The sequence below is a fragment of the Glandiceps talaboti genome, chromosome 23 (assembly GCF_964340395.1).
Source record: "Glandiceps talaboti chromosome 23, keGlaTala1.1, whole genome shotgun sequence".
Lineage (NCBI taxonomy): Eukaryota > Metazoa > Hemichordata > Enteropneusta > Spengelidae > Glandiceps > Glandiceps talaboti.
In genome coordinates, this window is record NC_135571.1 from 9,992,782 (window position 1) to 10,015,376 (window position 22,595).

Genomic DNA, 22,595 nt, shown 5'->3' on the forward strand with positions numbered 1-22,595 from the left:
GCGCTGGTATTATTATGTTATTATCCAAGATTTTTCTTCATTCAGCCAAGGAAAATACGAGTAACCTAAGGGGTATTGTCACTACGGGTCATGAGATGAGTAGTGGCAAAACCCTTTGGTAACAAGTATTTTATGGGTGAATGAAGAAAAAATTTGGAGTGTAGTTTATGAAAAAAGGTGAAAAATAATCATGGCAATTAGGAATGTTTTGACTCATATTTTGAGAACTGCAGAATTAGATCCAAAATAAATTCTTATTTGTCATCCATATTGTCACTTTAAAGGGTTAAATATTTGTTTGTGATTAATATAATCCATTACTTATTTAGTAGAATGATTTTCGGTAAATAAATGAATTAACTGACAATGTTTTTGTGAATATTTCCTCTTTTTAAACTTAAGAGTGGGGACAAACTCTGTGCACATTGGATGTAATAAAAGTTCAATGGTAAAATACTACACCGTATTAAAAGCTAGAAAATTTGTTTTGATCACAACTTTAAGATCTCAATTGAACAGCTCATTACAGAAATTGTCGACACTAAGAGTTTTACTTTGCGCAGATGAAAATATGCACATAAAAGTTGGCATACTAATGTCCTACCCTTAAAGAGGCACATCAAGCTGAGTTTATATATCTTTTACCGGAGTGAAAATACTTACATAGAACCTTCATTAAATGAGGATTGGGTAATATTTATTTTGGATTTTGGATTTATAAAATTATTGCATCATGGCTTCCTACTTGAAAAACCATATGCTAAGTCCTTGTTTGTATAAACTCAATAAGTCTGCCTTGTGACCCTTTACAAGATGATTATGAATATGAAAGTGAATGATTATATCCCAGGATCACACTCAATGAAAAGGTTGAAACACAAAGATTAATATGTTTAATACTCATTATCTTTATTGCAGATAAAATTAAAATAAAACTTTATACAAAGTTTGAGGCAAGCTGTGAATACATGAGTCTCACAAATGAGGTAGCCCTTAATTTTGGAGGTCCTCACAAGTAAGTTAGTCGTTAATTTTGGAGGTCCTCACAAGTAAGGTAGCCCTTAATTTTGGAGGTCCTCACGAGTAAGGTAACCCTTAATTTTGGAGGTCCTCACAAGTAATGTAGCCCTTGATTTTAGAGGTCTTTGACATATCCCATATTAAAGTTGCACATATAAACACTAGTTGTGCATGGATGGATACCAATGGAATCTATTGTTGGTAAATAGGGAACTTGCAATCCACACTGAGCATGCTCAGATGCAAAGGACTATGGGATTATCTGTGGTTCTTGTAATACCTAATCTGGAGCTATTGATAAAGTAAACCTCCCACAATGGTCAGGGTAACCATGAATTGATTATCTGTGGTTACAAACAATGTATCAACACTGTTTACAATACTAATTGATTAGTATTTATTATCACATTTCCCATGATGCAACATTCAACATGGCAGGTTTGCAAGTTCCCTATTATGGTATTATAATCATGTTTGACACCGTCACTAAATGTGAAACAAAATAAGCATCAATTTCAGAAAAGATCATACCATTTATCCTGTTTAATACATTTATAAAAATGAATGATTATTTTGGGGTTTTTTTATATACAGACAAAGAGTTCACTTCTCCTGTATGTCCCTAATATTTACATTGTACACATTTGGTATAGATATTCATCACTTCAAAAAGTCATGATGGGGAAAAACCCAGAAAAAAATTACTTCCATACACTCATGGTCTTACAAGATACTGTGAGAATCACACTCATGAGGAATAACGTTATTGAATGAGGAGATTTTGGGGTTATAGACATGATATTCATGTACTTGAAAGATAACGCCTTCATCGACCAAGAGTAGACTTTGAATTATACCCTTAATTAAGTTGTCAAAATGTGGATGCAGTGTTTGACATGTATGGGATTAGCAATCCTCTACCTCTGTTGATCTTGAAATGTTTTCAAGTTTGCACAGCGAGTGATAACAAACTCCTAACTTTCATTAATTGTTTGGCAGAATGGTATATATATTTTAAAAGAGAAAATCCACTTGACTTGTGAAGTTTGTGTTGACTGCTTCATCACATATCGTTGTAAACCACATACTCTTTTATGGCACAGACCAAGATGCACCATCAAGAGGTTCGCAGTGTCACGGAAGAAATATCAGCTCTGATTTAAATTTGCAAGAATGCTTCATGACATATCTCTCAGAAAGCATCACAAAATTGGACAGTGAGGAGAAACTTTAGTAGATTGCGACTTTTCAAAATTTTACGATGGAGTTGTGCTTTCTGTAACAACTTTGCAAGTCTCCTTTATTTTACTAAATATTTAAATGATACATTATGCTATTTCCCTCTCCATCGACACAATTTTCATCGGCAAACAAATTGTGTAACATATTTTAATGATGTATTTCCTTATGAAAAATATTCCATCATTGGATCAATCAAAAGTTCTCCGATCCTAAATAAGAGCTGACTTTTCTGTCAGTCGCTTTCAATAATTCGTGTTTTCCAAAAGCGTATCGAGAAAATGAAGCAGCTTTTGATAGTACAGACTTTGACCATGCTTGTTATGGTTGTCAGAAGAACGTTGCACCCGACATTGTATAACGAAATATAAGGGTGACAGTATAATCTGGATGCAGTAAATCACTTTTACTCGTCAACGACTTTTAGAGAATCCGCGTCTCTACAATATTGCAATAATTTGGAGCTTTCAAAACTGCACGTACAGCCATATATTGACATTTTGTTTGTATAGAGGGCCCCTGATCGTTGCAGCTCTAGAACGTCTCCATAGCTCAACACATTCTGCTCGAGGTGAATGCACTCTATACCAATGTCATCACAATTCCTGATGAACTGACCTACACCTTTTATCAAGGGATTGATTTCTACCGTTTTGACGTTTTGCATCATTGGCAGACAGAACGACAAATCTATGACTTGCAGATGTTTTATCTGGGAGAGTAAGTGACACCACAAGTCTGCCCAGATTGAAAAAGTTTCCGATTTTGAAAACTTCCACCCTTTAATGGAGAGGTTGGCGAGATGTCGTATGCTAGACACATGCTCCAGAAATTCTGTAAATACGTGAGTCGATATTTCATCTTCGTTGATGGGAAAATCTAACCCTAATGTTGTCAAATAAGCCTTATCTCGTAGAAATTTACACAAATGGACATAAAGGGTGTGCGATAAGCTACAGTTGGACAAAATGAGACTTTGAATGCCCTCGTAACAGTGTATGAATTCCAGTAATGATCTTGGACAGAGTACTGGATAGTTGATGAATTCTAAAACAGGGACGGGATTAACATTTCTATCTTCAAGATGTGACACTCGATTACAATTTAACATAAAGCTATTTCCCTTACATGTTAATCTAAAAACTCTAAATCGATATTTTTGAAAGAGATCTTCAAGTGCTCTCAGACCAGCTGCGGAAGAGTTTGTCCAACAGAAAAGCAATTCATCAAATGGATACTGAAAGCCTAGTAGGAGATTTTCAACCGATGCAGCTCTTTCGATGCATTCCAATATTGCTTTAAGTTGTGTGTATTTGATAGAATTCAACTGTACACCAAACGTCTGTACCTTGTTTAAGGTATTTGTACGCTTTAGAATTGGATAAACATCCGCAAAGGTGTCACCCCGTACAAGCGACGATTTCCGGGTCGTCATGTCTTGTGAAGTTTGTATCAGCCGTGGGGCACGTTCAGAGGGTAAGGAAAAGGGTCTGGATTTTACATCCCCTTCTTCTTCAATCTTATACATTTCCGTTTTCCACATTTCCCCAAAACTCACACAAAGTTTCGTTTCTGGGTGTACAGAGGCCAATGTGTTGAGAACTGGCCGAAATTGTGGAAGTGTCTCCGGGTAAAGAAATATGAGGGATACTTTTTCTGTCTGAAAGGACGGGTTTTGGAAGAGTTCCTGCATAATACGGATCTCTCTATCTAGCGGAGTACCAACTTCAACATTAATGGATTTTGACAATGACAGGAATGATGCACACGTGCTAACGAGATTTGGCGAATGGCCTGCCTCCTCTAAATAGTGAACAACTTCAGCAAACTTAATTGGGCTGTTGATATTTGTAAACGCTTGGAACATTGCGTCAGCCTCTTCATTAAGGAGGCCTGCTAGGAATGTCAAAACAGGACCATGTACATCGGGATTGCTATGCAAATCGCGTATTGCTTTCTCAAACTCGACTGGACATGATTCATGCAACATGGCAATATACTTCGCAGCTAAGAACTCCTGGAAGGTTGAATGATGAATAACAAAAGTTGGAGCTGATAGCAATATTCTCTCAGACACGTATTTGGACAGAAACCCCATTTCAAGAAGATCAGGGTTCGATTTTAATTTCAACTCTTTTCTAGTGAATCTGTGCGTACCATTTTTGAAGGCTTTTAGAGAGAGATTCCCTAAAAAGTTTAATTGGTGCTCAATTTTCTCTGGTATCTCAGCAGCTTCATCATCCTCAATCTCGTTATTCTCACAATATCTTGTAGCAATAAGGGTAACAATTTTGTCATACAACTCGGTGCGTTTCTCTGGCAGATTTTGATACTTCTCCCAAACTGCACAGAGAAGCAGCGCATTTAGAGGGCTCTCAACTAATTTAAGTAAGCTCTGCCTTTCCTCAGACGCCTCTACTTCCTTAATCAATCTCCTCCCTTCACTATCTTGTTGTAGTATACGAAAATGCCTTCGAATAAAGGCATTGAAATTTGCAGCTGTAAACCCCTGTATGTACGCAAACCTATCAAAATACTTCTTTATCTTAGCTTTCGCGCCTCTAATCTTCCTAGAAGTTAAAATCACGTGCGAATCACGCAATATTCTACCCTCAATTAACTTAATGATGTCACTATCTACATTCTGTGGCATTTCATCAAAGCCATCAAATATAAAGCACACCTGTGATTGATGCTTGGAAATGTACTGCCATAAATCATCTTTATCTATCTCACTATCTTGGGGTACAAGATAATTAAAGATCTCATCCTTAACTTTCCCTGAAAGACGGCGTAATTCTATTACAAATACCAACATCATTTTCTCAAGACTTCGGCTTTGACCGAGTGCCCAATCATATGCTAATTTGAGACAGAAAGTTGATTTACCATATCCTGGATCACCCTCTATCAGTAAACGCTTGGCAGTGGATGACCCATCAGTGATAGTAAACAGGTCACCATCAATTAATGGCTTCCCGTTTTCAGTCACAAATGTTGGATTTGTGTAAATGTCATTGAGTTTTAAAGTGTCATCACACCAAGGAAGTGGCGTCACTTTTGACATTTGATGCCTGTAATAGTCAGCCAATATCTTCCTACATTTCAGTGCACTGTGTTGAAATTCGTCTGAAAGTTAAAAGAAAAGAGATCCACATTACAATACTACAAACATAATCAGTGTCTAGATAAAGAGGTGAGGGTAATTATGATTTCATCACCAGGTGTTTTCCCATAAACCCTTGCAGGAAATCCCCAAATGGTTGAACACATGTCAAGTGCAGTAGAGTTTTACAAGATTTCAATGTTGACCAAGTTACCAAAGTGCTATTGTTTGATCCCATGAATCACAAGTTGATAGCAATAGAAATATTAAATGTACTAAAGGTAGAAATAAGTCTGTCTGGACTTTTCCTTTAAGTTGAGAGCAGTAATCAATACCAGTGTTCTAAAGGCAGAAATAAGTCTGACTGGATTTTTACTTTAAGTTGATAGGAGTAATCAATACAAATGTACTAAAGACAGAAATAAGTCTGACTGGACTTTTCCTATAAGTTGATAGCAGTAATCAATACAAGTGTACTAAAGGCAGAAATAAGTTTAACTGGACTTTTACTTTAAGTTGAATTATTACAAGTGTACTAAAGGTAGAAATAAGTCTGACTGGACTTTTACTTTAAGTTGATAGGCTAAGCATTAATCAATACCAGTGTATTGAAGACAGAAATAAGTCTGACTGGACTTTTCCGTTAAGTTGATAGCAGTAATCAATACAAGTGTACTAAAGGCAGAAATAAGTTTAACTGGACTTTTACTTTAAGTTGAATTATTACAAGTGTACTAAAGGTAGAAATAAGTCTGACTGGACTTTTACTTTAAGTTGATAGGCTAAGCATTAATCAATACCAGTGTATTGAAGACAGAAATAAGTCTGACTGGACTTTTCCGTTAAGTTGATAGCAGTAATCAATACAAGTGTACTAAAGACAGAAATAAGTTTGACTGGACTTTTACTTTAAGTTGAATCAATACAAGTGTACTAAAGGCAGAAATAAGTCTGACTGGACTTTTCCTATATATTGATAGCAGTTATCAATACAAGTGTACTAAAGGCAGAAATAAGTCTGACGGGACTTTTCCATTAAGTTGATAGCAGTTATCAATACAAGTGTACTAAAGGCAGAAATAAGTCTGACTGGACTTTTCCTTTAAGTTGATAGCAGTTATCAATACAAGTGTACTGAAGACAGAAATAAGTCTGACTGGATTTTCCTTTAAGTTGATAGCAGTAATCAATACAAGTGTATAAAGGCAGAAATAAGTCTGACTGGACTTTTCATTTTAGAATACTTTAAAGTTTAAATGCTTGACCCATAAAATGTAAAAGTGTTCTTAATATTTCAAGGGTAACTATCAAACAATCAGACACTCAAAGCACTGGATGCAATTTGTGTTAAAACTTTGTTAGTTGTTTGTTTGTTTGTTTGTTTGTTTGTTTGTTTGTTTGTACATTTGTACTTACGTACGTTTGATTGTTTGAAATGCTAGCATAGTCAAAAGTTTGGATATGTTTTAGAGGAGACAGGAAAATAAGTTGTACAATTGCACAAATTCTGAAGAACCAATGCAATGGTCTATAATTTTATAAATTGTAAACACAAAACTGAAATTCAATTTATACAATACAAAACGAAAGAACTCACCTTCAGCAACACCAGGGGTCGAGGACTCTTCCGGTACATTTAGTATTGATCTTCTCTCTAACAGCTGCTGATCTATCATTTGACCAGAATGTTGTATTTCTGTAGTTAGAAAAAATATTGATAATAAATTATTCCAGTTAAATCAGTTTTTGCTATTGAAAACAAAAAGTGAAAAAAAGAAATACTATAGGATGAGAGAGGTTTTGAGTTTTCACCATATTCTGGTTACTGAATTTCCAGCCATTTCTCAGGTAATCACCATGAGAGGGCATACCAAATTTGGCAAAGTGAGGACGAAAATCTTTGTAATGGCCACTGGTTGCATGAAGCAGTGAATGAAATGTGTGAGAAAGAATTCTGAATGTCCATAACAGCTAGATTATTACAGCAGTAGTTAGGAATGTTTTGATTTCTGGTAGTTACTGATGAATATAGTATTGTAGGAACAACATAGAGAATGAGTGGCAAACTTAGTGTCTGCTGTCTGCTGCCAACAAATGGTTTGTGAACAGCACTCCTAGTGGTCAAACCATGAAATCTTTTATCTTTCCTATAACCAGAATATGGCATATTGTTTACAATATTCATTCAGAATTTATTGACCCATACAAATCATCACATTGTCTTTCTAAGATAAAATGTTGGGTCAATATTTTCATTTCAAAAACCTAAGTAGGTTTAAAAGTGACAGACCAAGGCTGATGAGTTTATTTGACAATTTAACTGTGACATATGACATATGAATGAATGAGGCAAATTAATAAAAGATGTGTTTCCTATAACCCGCCCAATCCTAGTCCTGCCATGGCCATTATGCCATCGACATTTTGTAAACATTGAAAACAAAAAGATAAGTGATACTTTTTTTCTACACGTTTTCTTTCCCCAGTCATGTCTGTATATATTTCATCAAACTTTCACAGAAGGGGTATTCTGACCAATATTTCATTTGTATTTGGGTCAAAGCAATATCTTTCAAAAATAAAAAAAATAAACATTTGAAAAGATGAAATGAAATAAAACAAAACCCAACCTACCTACCCTATTTTCTGAGGTCATATTATCGGAAACACATAATTATTTTTTTTCCTGACTTCAGTTGAAATCAATCACTACAAAAATGAAAGGTAATTTAAAAATAACGGAAAGAATTCCCAGAATATCTAAACAAAATGGTTTAACAGAAAGTGTACGTATAATCTGAAGGGTCACTGACTGAAAGACACAGTTTAGATCCAGAAGTGTTAACGACAATCTGACCTCTGACCTCTGACCTCTGACCTTTTAGTTGATGTATTCTATAATTTAACAGTTACCACTAACTATAAAACCTACAATAATTTATGAGAGTACATTCCACATAAAGCAAGGTTATAACCTATCTTTTGGCAAATAAGTAAATAAGTTAATGCCTTATCTTTGAAAATTGGCATGGCTGGATTGAGAAAAATATTTATGAATTAAAGAAAATGTAACGATATGAACCTATAATGTGAACAGACAAGTAAGAAGATTTGTCTGTTAAATGTGTAACCATTACTATACCTTGGTACACAATACTAGTATTTATTGAACAGTGCAGTTGAAATGATAGATAGTAACAATGATAAATATAGCTGGCCATCTGAATGTTTCTGTTGTCTTGGAGTAACAGAGTATTTACCCAAACGACCTAATTTGCATATCACTGATAGTATCATCATGTCATCAACAATTCTTAATATAACAACCCCTAATTTCAGACCGATCTGCAGAGTAGTTTTTGAGTTTACGTTTTTTAACCAAAAATCACATTTTTACCCCAAATCACACACCAGTGGTAAGATCATTTTGAGTTGAACAATTTCCCAACTAGACACACAAGGTAATATACCCATCAAATATCATGGCAATCAGTCCAGCGGTTTTTGACTTTAAGTTGTTTACACACACACACACACACACACACACACACACACACACACACACACACACACACACACACACACACACACACACACACACACACACACACACAGACTGAGAGAGAGACAGACAGACAGACAGGCAGGCAGGCAGGCAGGCAGGCAGGCAGACAGAGACAGACAGACAGACAGGCAGACAGACAGACAGACAGACAGACTGACTGACTGACTGACTGACTGACTGACTGACTGACTGACTGACTGACTGACTGACTGACTGACTGACTGACTGACTGACTGACTGACTGACTGACTGACTGACTGACTGACTGACTGACAGACAGACAGACAGACAGACAGACAGACAGACAGACACTTCGCCATGCCTATAGCACTACTGAACCTTAAGACGTTCAGTTGTGCTAAAAGAAAAAATTTGCTCCATCAACCTAGTTGTATGAATTAGGAACTGCTATAGGTTTAGGACTGTGCTTGTTGCAATATAACCCAAACTTCATGAAAATAAGTACAAGGTGAGAATAACTATGGAGCTATCAAAGGGCCTATCAATTTTTATTTTTTTTATTATTCTATTTAATTATTACTAACTATGGGCTATCAAATCAAAGGGCCTATCAATTTTTTATTATTTTTTTTATTATTTTATTTATTTATTACTAACTATGGGGCTATCAACAGGTCTATGAATTTTTAAATAAGTCCAGTATCATTGTCACTGAATATAAAACATAACACACAGGACAATTATTGAAGGTATGTACTTACCGGATTGTTGTTTTAGCCCTCTGACGTCATAAATTAGACTTGTTTGTTGTTCAATGGTTTGTCTGACGTCACACTGCATCTGACTTGGATAGTGGATGGGCTTGCCGAATGCATACACAGCAACTTTGGGTTGTTCTTGTTGCATTGTTTGAAAGTCACTAAATTCCTTCGCTATACCAGCCATTCCTGTACTTTGCAATTGCATTATTTTATCCAGCTTTTCATCCTGTCGTTGTTGGTTCTGGCTGAGTTCTTCAAGGGTGGTAACCTGGTGTCCTTGATTTCGTTCGATTCTGTCAAGTTTTGAGTCCTGGTCATGTTGATTTTCTTCAATTCTCAGAAGACATTCCTTCACATCACAGTCAGATTGTTCCCATTCTGCCATCACCTTCATGTGTCTCTCCGTCTCACCACAATCCATACTTTCAGATTTCAAGCCATCGACAACTTCTTCTTCAACTCCAAGACGTACTAAAACGGTACTTACTTTCTTCCAGAAAATCTCAAATTGCTTATCGCTGAGTGACGCACAGTGACTGTGCTGTAATTCATTGCGATATGTTTTAATCCTGACAAGATCGGCCCCTTGACTGTGATCACTAGAGGCGGGATGACGATCCCAACCTGTAGTTGGGTCTGGAAGATTACAGATATTACGAAATAATATCATAAACAGTGTTATATCAAAATGTTCAGACGATACCATGTTCGAGGGCTTAGGATAAAGCAAATTCCATTCCTTTGTCTTAATCACCCTACCCTTTAGTTTCTTGAAGTCCTGTTTTGTTTGGGGGTCTGCTAGTTTTCCCGCCAGTGTAGCTGGAGGATGAATTCTGTCAAATATTTCCCGCGCAACTTTCGTTCCGCCTTGAATAAGCAGACGACAGACCCTTGCATGGTTAACTTTGTCTGGTGTTGTTTCGAGTTCAGCCGATAGGTCAATCGCGGTAGGTGACGTCAGAGCAGCCATTGTCCCAATATATGCGATTTGACGTTAATAACACACGGCTAAATATCTGATGAAGTTACAACATCACTGCTCACAAACCGGATCATACAAGTAAGGTTAACATTATCTTTCTACGTACAATTATACTACGATTTGGTACACGTTTCACAACACGATGTTATATATTTGTAACACCGTATATCAAGATCAACGGGAATGAGTTTATCAAAGTGCACCCGAGGATACATTTGCCTCGACTTCGATCATCATGCCACTGAAATATAAGTCTCTACTTGGTTACCCAGACTCTTTCCGTTGTAGGGAGCCCTCAACTATGACAAGCCGTTCAGGCCAAAATTATTGTTCTATTTTAGCTGCAGTATTTTATAATTTCCGTAGTTACAAACTAATTTTAACCGTTTATGCATAGTTTTTCGACGTACTCCACACTTTTATTCCATGTTAACATTATTTAATTCAAACAAGTTTTCATTTATCTGAGATCTACTACTCGTAGAAGTCTCGCAAGAAATAGTGGATGTGGAAACTGACATCAACTTTAAACAGACAATATAAAACTGTTCTTCCAATCTATAATGACTGCACATCTGATGAGAAGAAACCAATAACACAGATACCATATGAAAAACAACGGAGAACATAACTACCTGAACTAGACACTCACTCTAATAATAAATATCAAAGCCCTACCTTTGCACCCTTGAAATCATAGGTTGGGGTTATCTTGTATTTTCCATACAATAAATGGGTCATACATACACTCTAACTTCAATGCACAGTTACCGCAAAACCACCATACTGACCTCACTCTTTATCTTTGTTTGTCGACTTGCAGATCGAGTTGACTCCAATAGATAGTATAGACACCGTGACATACTTAACAGAACGTGGACTGAGTATAAAATAGTTTCAGAGGGAAGAGCTAAACTCGCCATATCTGAATACCAGTATTTGGGTGGTTTCGTCTGGACAGGTTCCAAACACAGTTGGGACAATCTTGTCAAAACTATTTGGCCACCTACAACGAATTGTTGACGAAATTACAATGTCAGGAGGACGTACAGGTATGTTGAACATTAATGATGTAAAATTTTACATACTGACTTATTCATACTTTAACTGTGTCCAAAGCACTTTACAATCTACCCCTAGTACAGAGGTATAATGGCATGACGGCCTAATAATTATAACGCTGCCAACTCCCTGGGGAGCATTCTATCCCATATGATTAAATCCTTCATATAGAAACCTTTATCCTACCAGGTCCCTTATCACACACATGGGTTGACTGTGGTATAATCCTGGTGCAAATATTGCCCAAAGACTTTTGCCATTCAGAAACAAACAAGAGTAGCGAGGCTTGACTTAAACTGGCAACACAGACACCGAACCGGAAATCCTTGACATAACAATCACTCAACCACCATGTCTCCACTATTGAAACATGTCAGGCATCTCCAGGTCGAAATTCGGTCTCATTTTCTTAAAGCCAATAAATCTTTGCAAGTCTCTTGAACTTTGTTAATAGTTTGCATAAGTTTTAGTTCTTCTCACCTCTAAAGTGTATACATGAAAATAACAATCACCCTTGGGTGATGCATATGACGTCATTATGTATGTTTGTACGGTCTACAGTGACACACGACAATCTGTAATTTATTCGATTTTTCGAAATTCACAAAAATGGAATGTCCATCCGACTGCCTCAGTATTCATTGTAATGAATAAAAAGGAAAACGAAACCAGTAGTAGTCATATTGTCAACGGAGGATGCATCTTTCTGATGAGTCAGTGCAAGCTTCCGTCTGTTTTCTTAGAATGATGACGTCAGAATTTCGTTCCTACTCAATGTTGCACAATATTCTCCTCAGGCCAAAATGACGTCATCAACTATTATAGTTAAAGGGGAACACCACTCCAGGAAATATATACATTTTCATAAACTATGCGTCACTATTAAGTGCCTATTCCCTTCAGTGTACAACATCTCGAGAATATTCATTGTTCAACCATGAATAATTATTTCTGCTGACTCCCATGATGCATTGGCCCACAGCAAAGATACCCTACTATAAAGGCACAAGATCAACTTGATGTTTCTCTGAAATCACAAATAATTGTAGGTGATGTAAAAACATAACTCTCCAGAACCCATACTTTATGAAAGTGCCTTTACTTCCCAGAGTGGCGACCCCGTTATTACACATTGCAAATTGCATGTTGTTCATCCCTATGTTGGCATGCATATCCATGAACAAATCATACACATTCACATAAAATATTGTCATATCACTCTGTGTATTAACCAAGCAGTGTCACTCCATACTCTACTAGACTGTCAAATAATGACATAATTAATGCACGAATTGTCTAAATGAAATTGTCATGCATGATGCAAAATATCAAAATACATCAAATGAACAGGTATTTAAAGAATTATTAGTGACCCACGCAATTTATGGAAATTTATCACTGTACATTTTAATAACTTATAACCATTTACATCTATTATTATTATTATATTTAGTGTTTGTATTGTCATATTTCTATTTTTGGCAGCATTATGTATTTTTCAAATGCTCTTTTGTGCCAAATAGAATATACTATAGTATATTGTACTATCACATAATTATCTGTCAATAATTTTTCCACATTATAGTTTTATGAAAAGCATACACATTCCCATACCTTGTGTTCATGATATGATATGATATGATATGATATGATATGATATGATATGATATGATATGATATGATATATGATATGATATGATATGATATGATATGATATGATATGATATGATATGAATATATTATATTTTACTCTAACTATATGATCTATAACTTGTTTAACAAGTTAATCAGACATGTAATATAGCTTAATGGGATGTTAGCAAACAACTTGAGCTACCGTTGATTTCAATCACGACAGGCCCAACAACTGTTCTTAAACGTTGCTAGGCAGCATCAATATCCTAAGTGTGACCTACGACCTTTGCTTGGGAGCAGTTTGTACAAGAGAAAAATGGAGACCGTTTACCTTTAGCATAGTGAACTTTACTTTTAACCTCTGAACACTTCAGTCACTAGACGAGAGCGCTTTTATATAAATAACTCACAAATCCGAGTTTTTATGAAGTACAGGATGTGGGAGATAGATTATAAGGTATGTCGTGTCGCTCCGCCCTCACCGGCCTGCTCTAAAGGATGTTGAGCGATGTGTGAGGGCGTACCTTAGATGGGGAGAGACCACAAGGAATGGATAAAAAGAAAATAACGCACAAAAGGTTATAGGTTTAACCACAGGCACTCGAATCAATCTGTATGGTTGTTTTTTTTAATGTATAGTAAGTTTACTATATTTTTTCAAAAAAACACATAGATTGATTTGAGTGCCTGTGGGTTTAACTCGAACAGGTCTTATTAGCAATGTAGACTAAGGATAAAATACTTTGTACAGCAAAACTGCTTGTACTAAATATATTACTTACTCAGAATCTAGAGTGCTCACTTGAATACTACTGAAGGTTGACTGTGGCAAACTAAGACATGGTCTGTAAGATCCACTCCACACTATCAGCTAGTGGTTAAGATTCCTGATAGGGATGAACACACGACGTATCTACAACACACAAAGGTGACATCAATGCCCAGGCTATTCGCCAGATTTAACTCACAGTTCACAGGTGATGTACAATGTTCAGGAGTCCAGAATTGTTCAATACAGGGTTCCACTGCATACTTCAGGATCCGGATACATCCACCACAGTCAAGATCATGCAGTGCAGTGTTCATGGACTGTTTACCGGCACTGTTCTATATACAATTTACTACACAATCCAGCCATGTGTCAATCCAATATGCTAATTAGTCTACACACTCAGCCATCTGGTAGCCTAACATGATAATTCACGACCAATTAATTTACATACAAAGTAAGGACTCACTGATGAATCGATTTATATAAAACGTAAACATGTTTTGGCCCGAGGTCAATCCTAACTCAATGTCTAGGTCAAGATACTCTTACTAAACATGTCACCACTTTGCCATAATAACTGAATCAATGAAACAGTCGATGTTGTCACCTAAGCGAACAAGATACAGTTAAATTAATTTATATTTATCCCAAATGAACTGAAGACGATTGAGGATGTTGACCCTTTGAGATGTGAACTTATTTTTATATAATACAGATAAAATATCCCAAACAGTAGGGCCTAGTGATGTATGTTATACTGTGTACTCATTTTCAAACGTCTTGCCACTATTTTGACCAGTCTTTTTTTTTCTTGTGTTTCTTTAGTCTCCAGAGTAATGGACTCCTGTCCGTCCTTGCGTACGTACGTGCGCGCGCGCGCGCGCGTGTGTGTGTGTGTGTGTGTGTGTGTGTGTGTGTGTGTGTGCGTGCGTGCGTCCATCCATCCATCCATGTGTCTGTAATATGTAATTTCAAAGAAATGCAACATCCGATTTCTTTCACACCTAGCACAAAGATGACATGTTATCTGGGACATACGCACGTCACTTTGTTTTGCGACATATGCACATTTGTCTGAATGGCGGCCATATTTGTATTAAAATATCAATATTTGTGGCATAACTCAAAAACTGTAATACATAGAGACTCTGTTCAAGTGTCTACCCATTATTATCATGTACAAGCTTTTTTTTTTAAATACAACGACATTTGGCCTTGACCTTGACCTCCAGGGGCAATTATCGAAATCAAGCCATTTTATCCAATTTCCCACCTAGTCTAAATCGACCTGTGATATCGAATCATCACTTTACCCCCAACTAACTAAATGAGAAAACATGAAAAAAAAAGTTGTTCATGCAAATAAGTAACCCCGACCCCCCGCCCAGCTATTCGAATAATGTAAGCAATGTATAAGTAACATCCTGATCTGACAAATATACCATTTTTGGACATTATGTAACTGACCCAATAAACACTGACTTATTTTCAATGGGCAAAATTCTGTAACGATTAACAAAGCTAGACATGTTAATGAGTACTGTTGTTGGCTTTGGATGACTTTGAAATGTAATCTCAGGACCTTATTACAGTTGACGTAAAGAGAGATCTTGGGATCCGATGCCATGGATATGGATTTTTTGCCATACAACGCTTGATTTTAGTATTAAAAACACTATCAACATAATGACAATTCTTTTGTTTTCTGTTCCCATTTACAGATATCCCATCTGCTAATCGATGCAATGGATACCTACGTGACTTTTACAAGAAGCGGCTTTCTAAAATAACACCTCTACCATGGTGTGATGATGCTCTTCAGCTGGATGACGTTTATACCAAATTACAACTGGAAACACTATCAGGAAAAAGTCTTGACCGAAGACAAATTTTCCAGCCAAGACAAAATCACAGAAACCCACAAAGGTTGTTGATAGAAGGTGATCCCGGGTATGGAAAGTCAACTTTCTGCCAAAAATTAGCATATGACTGGGCCATTGGTAGTGAAGAATTTTTACATGATTTCGAGTTATTGTTTTTGATAGAATTAAGACATATAACTGGAAGTATTACTGAAACTATATTTAAATCTTTGCTGCCAGAAGATAGTGTGATTGATGAAGACGAGTTAATGCATTTCATTTCAAAGCACCAATCATCTGTATGTTTCATATTAGATGGTTTAGATGAAATGTCGATAGATAAGCAATATGCGCTGTATGACATGCTTGAAAACACGTCATTCAGAAAGTGTAAATTTATTGTAACTTCTCGGAAAGCAAGACCAGAATGGAGTAATGTAAAAAAGTATTTCGACACATTTCTATCTTTAAAAGGGTTTACATTAGAGTCTTTACAAGAATTCATATCAAATCATTTCAAGTTTACAAATCAGGGAGAGAGAGCTAAGCTTTTCAGAAGGGAAATGGAAAGTTTCAGAGATAGCGACTTCCAGACTTTAGTAAGGTGCCCTCTCAATGCACTCTTAATTTGTGATGTTTGGGCAACGTTCGGTAAGTTTCCAAGGAAACGGACCGATCTTTACAATGATATATTTTCATTGGTTGTTGCAAGGTACTGTGAGAAAAGTGGTATCCATGGTTATGATGACGATGGTCACCCAGGGTACATTGAGGATCAATTGATATTCCTTGGAAAACTTTGTCTTGTGGCTTTTACTACACACAATGCCAGGATTCCACAAATGAAACTAAGATTACATGAAAATCGCGATCTAGTGAAGCTAGGATTTTTAACCGCGTGTAGTGATGGCCCCAAACAAGAACCTAGCTACTCCATCCATCATCTAACGTTCCAAGAATTTTTAGTTGCAAAATACACAGTTTCATTGTTTGGTAAACGGATGGAGGAGTTTAAGGACGTCTTAAAAGAGATTTATGACCGAATATCGTCGATCAACTGCTCGGCTGTAATCACATTCATTGCGGGTTTATTGAACAACGATGCAGTTGAGCTATTCGATGAGTTACGTCATATTGAGCGGGTAACAACAACCCACAGAGCTCTAGGATTCCAAGACTTGCTCGAGCACCTGAGGGAGACAGGCTGTTCTGCGCGCCTTACTGATTCATGTGCAAAAGCAATGAGGGATGATGTCCTCATCCATCCCGAGTTTCTCGATAATTTTGATTTTCAGCTTGCATCGCGTATCATTCATAGCAAGAATTTTAAATCCACTGAGATATACCTTTTTATAAATGATTGGCCAATAGACTGGCCCGTCTATTTTATTCCTGTTTTTGGAGCATTATTGGCCAATAAGAAAGAAACTAAACTCATTCTGTCTCTCTTACTTCAGGCAAATCTCGATTTAGAAATAGTAAACTACGAGGCATACATTCACATGATAATGTCTGAAGCGCCATTTGAAGACAACATCAAGTGGATGTTGTTTGCTGGTGAAAACTGGAATTATATCCACACACTTATAGATGTATATGGTTTACTGAACCACGTTAACGTTCTTCGGATATCGTTTCATCCGTGTCAGGTCGAGGCGATAGCAGTATTGCTGGAGCACCTCGTACATGCTCGGTCGTTATGTGAAATTCGGGTTATAATTCGCCATCCATTTAATGGCCAGGTATTTCATTGGAACAGACACTCTGCACAGAGTCTGTATACAATTGTCGCGCTTTTTATGAATTATGGATGGGTGGTTAATGATATAGCTTGCCAAGGGCAGGAATTGAATATAAATGCCCTTAGGTCTAAGTCAGTAGCCGGAAAGTTGTTTTCTTCCATGAGTTTCCTCGATTACGATATTAAAGATATTCCAAGTTTCTTACACTTCCTCGCTACCACAGAAACACTAGCCTGTGAACGTCTTCTGATAACCGAAACGCACTGTCCACATTCTGACCTTAGGTTCTTAGACGTTTGTAAGGCAGTCCAACATAAGCAGACATCTGAACTCTGTCTTACTACACCCAGAAATCAAGGTCAAATTGATGTTGAGCAGTTTCAGACCTTTGTTGAATATTTGATGAACATGTCAGCGCTTCAGAAATTATCCATTCAAAATTGGAGGTTTGCAGATGTTGGTGATCAATATCACGTATGGCTAGAACAATGGCGACTATTTTTTAAGGTCATGAAACACCACAAAAACGTTCGAGAAATAAATCTCGGGGGTTGCATGCCACCTGATCGAAGCACGCTTTCCACACATGTTCATCCAATGATTGAAGGCCTGTGTGGTGTTGTTGAGAGTTATGGCGGATACCGTGGGTTCGGCATTACCGTGCTACTAATAAATACTACCTTAAGTAACGGAGATGTATTGAGGCTACTTAAAGCCGATCTCTTAAATAGCAATAGTGGTATAGATTACATGATGTGTACTGTGAGTTCACAAAGCAGGCAACACATGTCGGCTGTGAATGATTTACAGGCATTGAAAGTAATTGACCGATAATTGGCCGGTATCTTGCCCTATCCCAACCTTTCTCGTCGAAACTGAAAATCTCTCAAAATCTACAGAATATTGATAAACAAAGTTCATAAAACAATATAACGAAAATACTGGAATCATTCACAGTAACATTTTAGAAAGACAAAGTGTCATTCGTAATTGGCACACTTCAGCGATAATATATTGTTCAAAACAGTTTAGTCGCATATTGCCCCGATTCTGAGATTTCTATATTTACTAGTAAATTCTGTTTTTTCATAGCCACAATACTGGCTAAGTAAAACACAGTGATGTATTTGATGTACTTTAATATCCGGTTCCACGTGCATAGTTTAATTACTGGATTTTCAACTGCCCTATGATTCATTTATCGGCTTCTGTTGTGGAGTCAATCACGACATGGAGTTGGATGAATCTAGATTATCGATTTATCGATTGTGGGACTTTGTAATACTTGAAATTCAAAGCTTTTTACTACTTTTCTCACAGTATCTTTAATTTGGACAGTGCCAAGTCAAAGTCATTTCTAAACATCCATGCTGTTTACTGTATAAGTGATGTGTCATACTCAATAAATCTGATTGTATTGATTCAGTTGAAATCTTTCATAGTGGTACTAGTTTAGTAAAGTATTGCCCTTATTCACTTTGAAAACTTCCACAACTACATGTACTTTAGTGAAATTATTGTATTTTTTTGTATGATAAGGATGTTTTGTAATTATTAAACTGGTGGAAATCATACATTACTGCTGGGTCCTTTTTTTTGAAGTATAAAAACTTGCCACACGAGAAAAAAGTGTTTTATGTTGGAACACAGACACAAACACAGACACACACACAGACACATACACATGCACATTTCTATGTGAATGTAAAGTTTTCACAAATTTGGATGTAGTGACAGGTGAAGCTAATTCTGATAGTCATGTATATGTGTTGTCTTATTGAATACAACAGAGAGAGAGAGAGAGAGAGAGAGAGAGAGAGAGAGAGAGAGAGGGGGGGGTTATTCCAATCTTACCATGGAACAAAGATAATGACCACATTTTATGATTTGTTTAACAGTGTTTAATTATGAATTATATCATAAATATGTGACCATATTCAATTTAATCTAATTCAATTCACTTCAAAACTCCATTGTCTGCATATACAACACATAAATCACCTTTTGACCTGAGTAGAGATATTATCTTAACAACTAAAATACACACATCTCAGGTATACCAATATAAAATAAGGAATAGTACATAACGCAATGGTAGAATGGAGAAATAAACATGTAAATATATAATAATGTTTTTGGTATTGTACTGCGGTGCAAATTCCACTAGTATGCGCGCGCACACCAGTGCAAATAATCTCTGATACATATGTAACAATATACTGTCCACACAAAATAATGATCGTTACTGTCGATATGAAACTCGTAATTATAAAACAATTTTCTCTAAAAATGTTATCAAACTACATAAGCACATTGAATAACGATAGAAAGTAACAACTATACAGACTCATTAAAACATGACATTCCTTAAAAATAATCTTTCTTGAACTTGTCATTTGAAGCGATTTTTAGTAAGATACCCTACTGGTCACATTAGTTGAATCCAAGTGCAAAATGTATTTCACAAAAATAGTCTTTCGTTCATAAACATATGGGCAATAACCATATAAATACACACAGTTTGGAAATGAAAACAATCATACAGATTATCTTATTATTAAATTAAGATTTTGTTCCAAATTAAACACAAAGAAAATTGTTAACTGAAATTTCCGACTGCATACTACAGTCTTTGTCAACAGATTGCCCCATTATTCTTTGGTGGCATAGATTTAAGTTCACATTCGAAAATTCCAGGTACAAAATTTGTGTTTGGAACCAATTTCTTAATGTAAAACATTGAATTACAACACAAGTAATTGTAATTGAAGATTATGACATAATACAATTTTCCCATCGTCATCGTCCTTTCTGTTTTGAGAAAAAGAATACTTTTATAAAACTTCCATCAAGACAGATTGAATTTGATTTGATTTGAAAATAAAGCATTCAGTCACATTGTTAATTGACCATCCTCTACATCGCGTATAAAGACCAAAGGTACTGTGTTAACTTGCTACACATTGCTCACGTTTTTAACGTTTTTATGTCCAATATCATTTTGAATACGTTGTATGATCTAAATATTTGGATTACGAGAATAATTAAGAGCAGTGATTTTGTTAATTGTGTACGCTAATGGTTCATAACGGGTCGAAATATCGCACGGAATATAGCATACGTTTTCTTCTATTACGGAATGATGCCCCTTTTCGTTTTTTCCCACATTCATTTTCGCACAAATCATAGAGAGTCATCCTGACGATTATACTCATTATGTGTCAAGTGCTTTTATGGTGTATGCAAACTCAACATTCCTTAGTAACCTCTTACTTTCAGAGCTAACAATGCATTCATGAAAAGACACAGCATCATTTAATAAATTTGATGCCTGCATTAGCAATACTTCACCATGCGTCAACTTGTTATTGCCAAGGGACACAACTTCGTCCATGTTGGACATGCACCGAACACGTTGAGACTCACATAAACCTTGAATTAGTGGATCTATGTCCATACTACAAGTGCTTCGGGTCGACTCTAAACACGATGACAACTTAATGGAGACAATGTTTTCCACTTTGAACAGTGTACTCCAAAGGTCTTTCCAGTGATTATCATCACCTTTTTCGTGATGAAACCGCCAATATGATATGTTAAGTGATTTTAACCCTGTCATTTTGGCGATGCATTGCACGAATTCGCTCATTTGTTGAAGGTTTAACCTCTCCTGCTCACCAGGGTTCACCATTGCAAGCTGTATTAACGGACTGTCTTGTAGCTTAGTACAAATATCGATATACTGATGGTATGTTAAACCACAGTTGTCAATATGAAGTGATTGGATGGTTTTATTAGTACTTAATGCTAAGAGGAACGTTTGATAATCAGAGATTTGATAATTGTAGAATGCAACGCTTTCGAGGAAACTTTTCTGCGTATGTGCTCGTCGCTTTGCAATGAATGTTACCCTTAGACCGCGACAATTCATGTCAGTAATGACCCATCTAAACTGATAGAACAATTGTAATATACAAATAAACCCTTCATACGCATCTTTTGTCCAACCGAATTCTCTAATATGGGAAGGGTGTCTTACAGTCGTTGTGATACTGACCAAGAACCGATAGTTTTCCAAATCGCGCAACATGTTTTCTATCACAGAGAGACGACATGGATGATAAAACACACGCAATTCTTTAATCAAGTCAGTTACTCTAAAGTCTCGCATCAACGAATGCAAGTATTGCCAGTTTTCTGTAGTGAACATTGACCACTTGAATTTAGTTTTTATCATTTCATTCGAACTAACAGCTTCGTTGAGATTGCGTGGTAACTTCAACTGTAGTACTATTTTCCCAACGCGTTTTTGGGCCAGAGCATTGAATAAAGGGATAAGTTTTATCATCATATCTAATCGCCAAAACTCAACATCGATGTTGACTGACTTCGAAGGCTTAAATTCATGATGTTGAATAAGTTTGGCCGTTAACTTTGAATCAAATTGATCACTGTCAAGGTTTGCTAAATGGACTGCTGAACCTAATTGGACAGCACATAGTTTGACAAGTTTCTCTGAACAGTCAGTTTCATGTAAGCACTCGACAATTCTAGAGGAATCAACCATGATAAAACAGGGACTGTCACTTTCATTAATTCTTGTAAATTCGTCAAAAAGAAGGTGCGCGTTCTCATTTAGCAACCCGGCAAGAAATTTAAAAACACGGTCACATGAAGTCGTGTTCAAGAACAAATTTCTGATGAGATCTCTGAATTCTTCAGGGTTTGTCTCCGGGAGTGAGGCGATATATTTAGCAGCCAAAAATTCTTGGAATGCCATGTGATGCATAACAAATGAGGATTTAGAAGCGTTAGAAGTAGAATACATTGAGAGCAGTCCCATTTTTAGAATATCTTTATTTTCGTCAAATTTGAGATCTTGCTCATT

General features: G+C 36.4%; 1 protein-coding gene across 1 annotated transcript; it reads right to left on the reverse strand.

The window, feature by feature from the left end:
- Positions 1 to 955: 955 nt before the first annotated feature.
- LOC144452867 (uncharacterized) lies at positions 956 to 9,756 on the reverse strand. The gene is made up of 3 exons (XM_078144058.1): positions 9,653 to 9,756; positions 6,963 to 7,061; positions 956 to 5,388 (listed from the first exon to the last, which is right to left on the reverse strand). The coding sequence occupies exons 1-3, from the start codon at positions 9,729 to 9,731 to the stop codon at positions 2,666 to 2,668; spliced, it is 2,901 nt and encodes a 966-aa protein (XP_078000184.1). The 5' UTR covers positions 9,732 to 9,756; the 3' UTR covers positions 956 to 2,665.
- Between the last annotated feature and the right edge of the window lie 12,839 nt (positions 9,757 to 22,595).

What these genes read in the sequence shown, in the direction of transcription:
- LOC144452867 (XM_078144058.1), bottom strand. Translation starts at nt 9,731, where the DNA reads ATGCAGTGTGACGTCAGACAAACCATTGAACAACAAACAAGTCTAATT. An exon ending in AGGGCTAAAACAACAATCCG is followed by an intron (nt 7,062 to 9,652) that starts GTAAGTACATAC and finishes TTCTAACTACAG; the next exon opens with AAATACAACATTCTGGTCAA. An exon ending in GACCCCTGGTGTTGCTGAAG is followed by an intron (nt 5,389 to 6,962) that starts GTGAGTTCTTTC and finishes TTTAACTTTCAG; the next exon opens with ACGAATTTCAACACAGTGCA.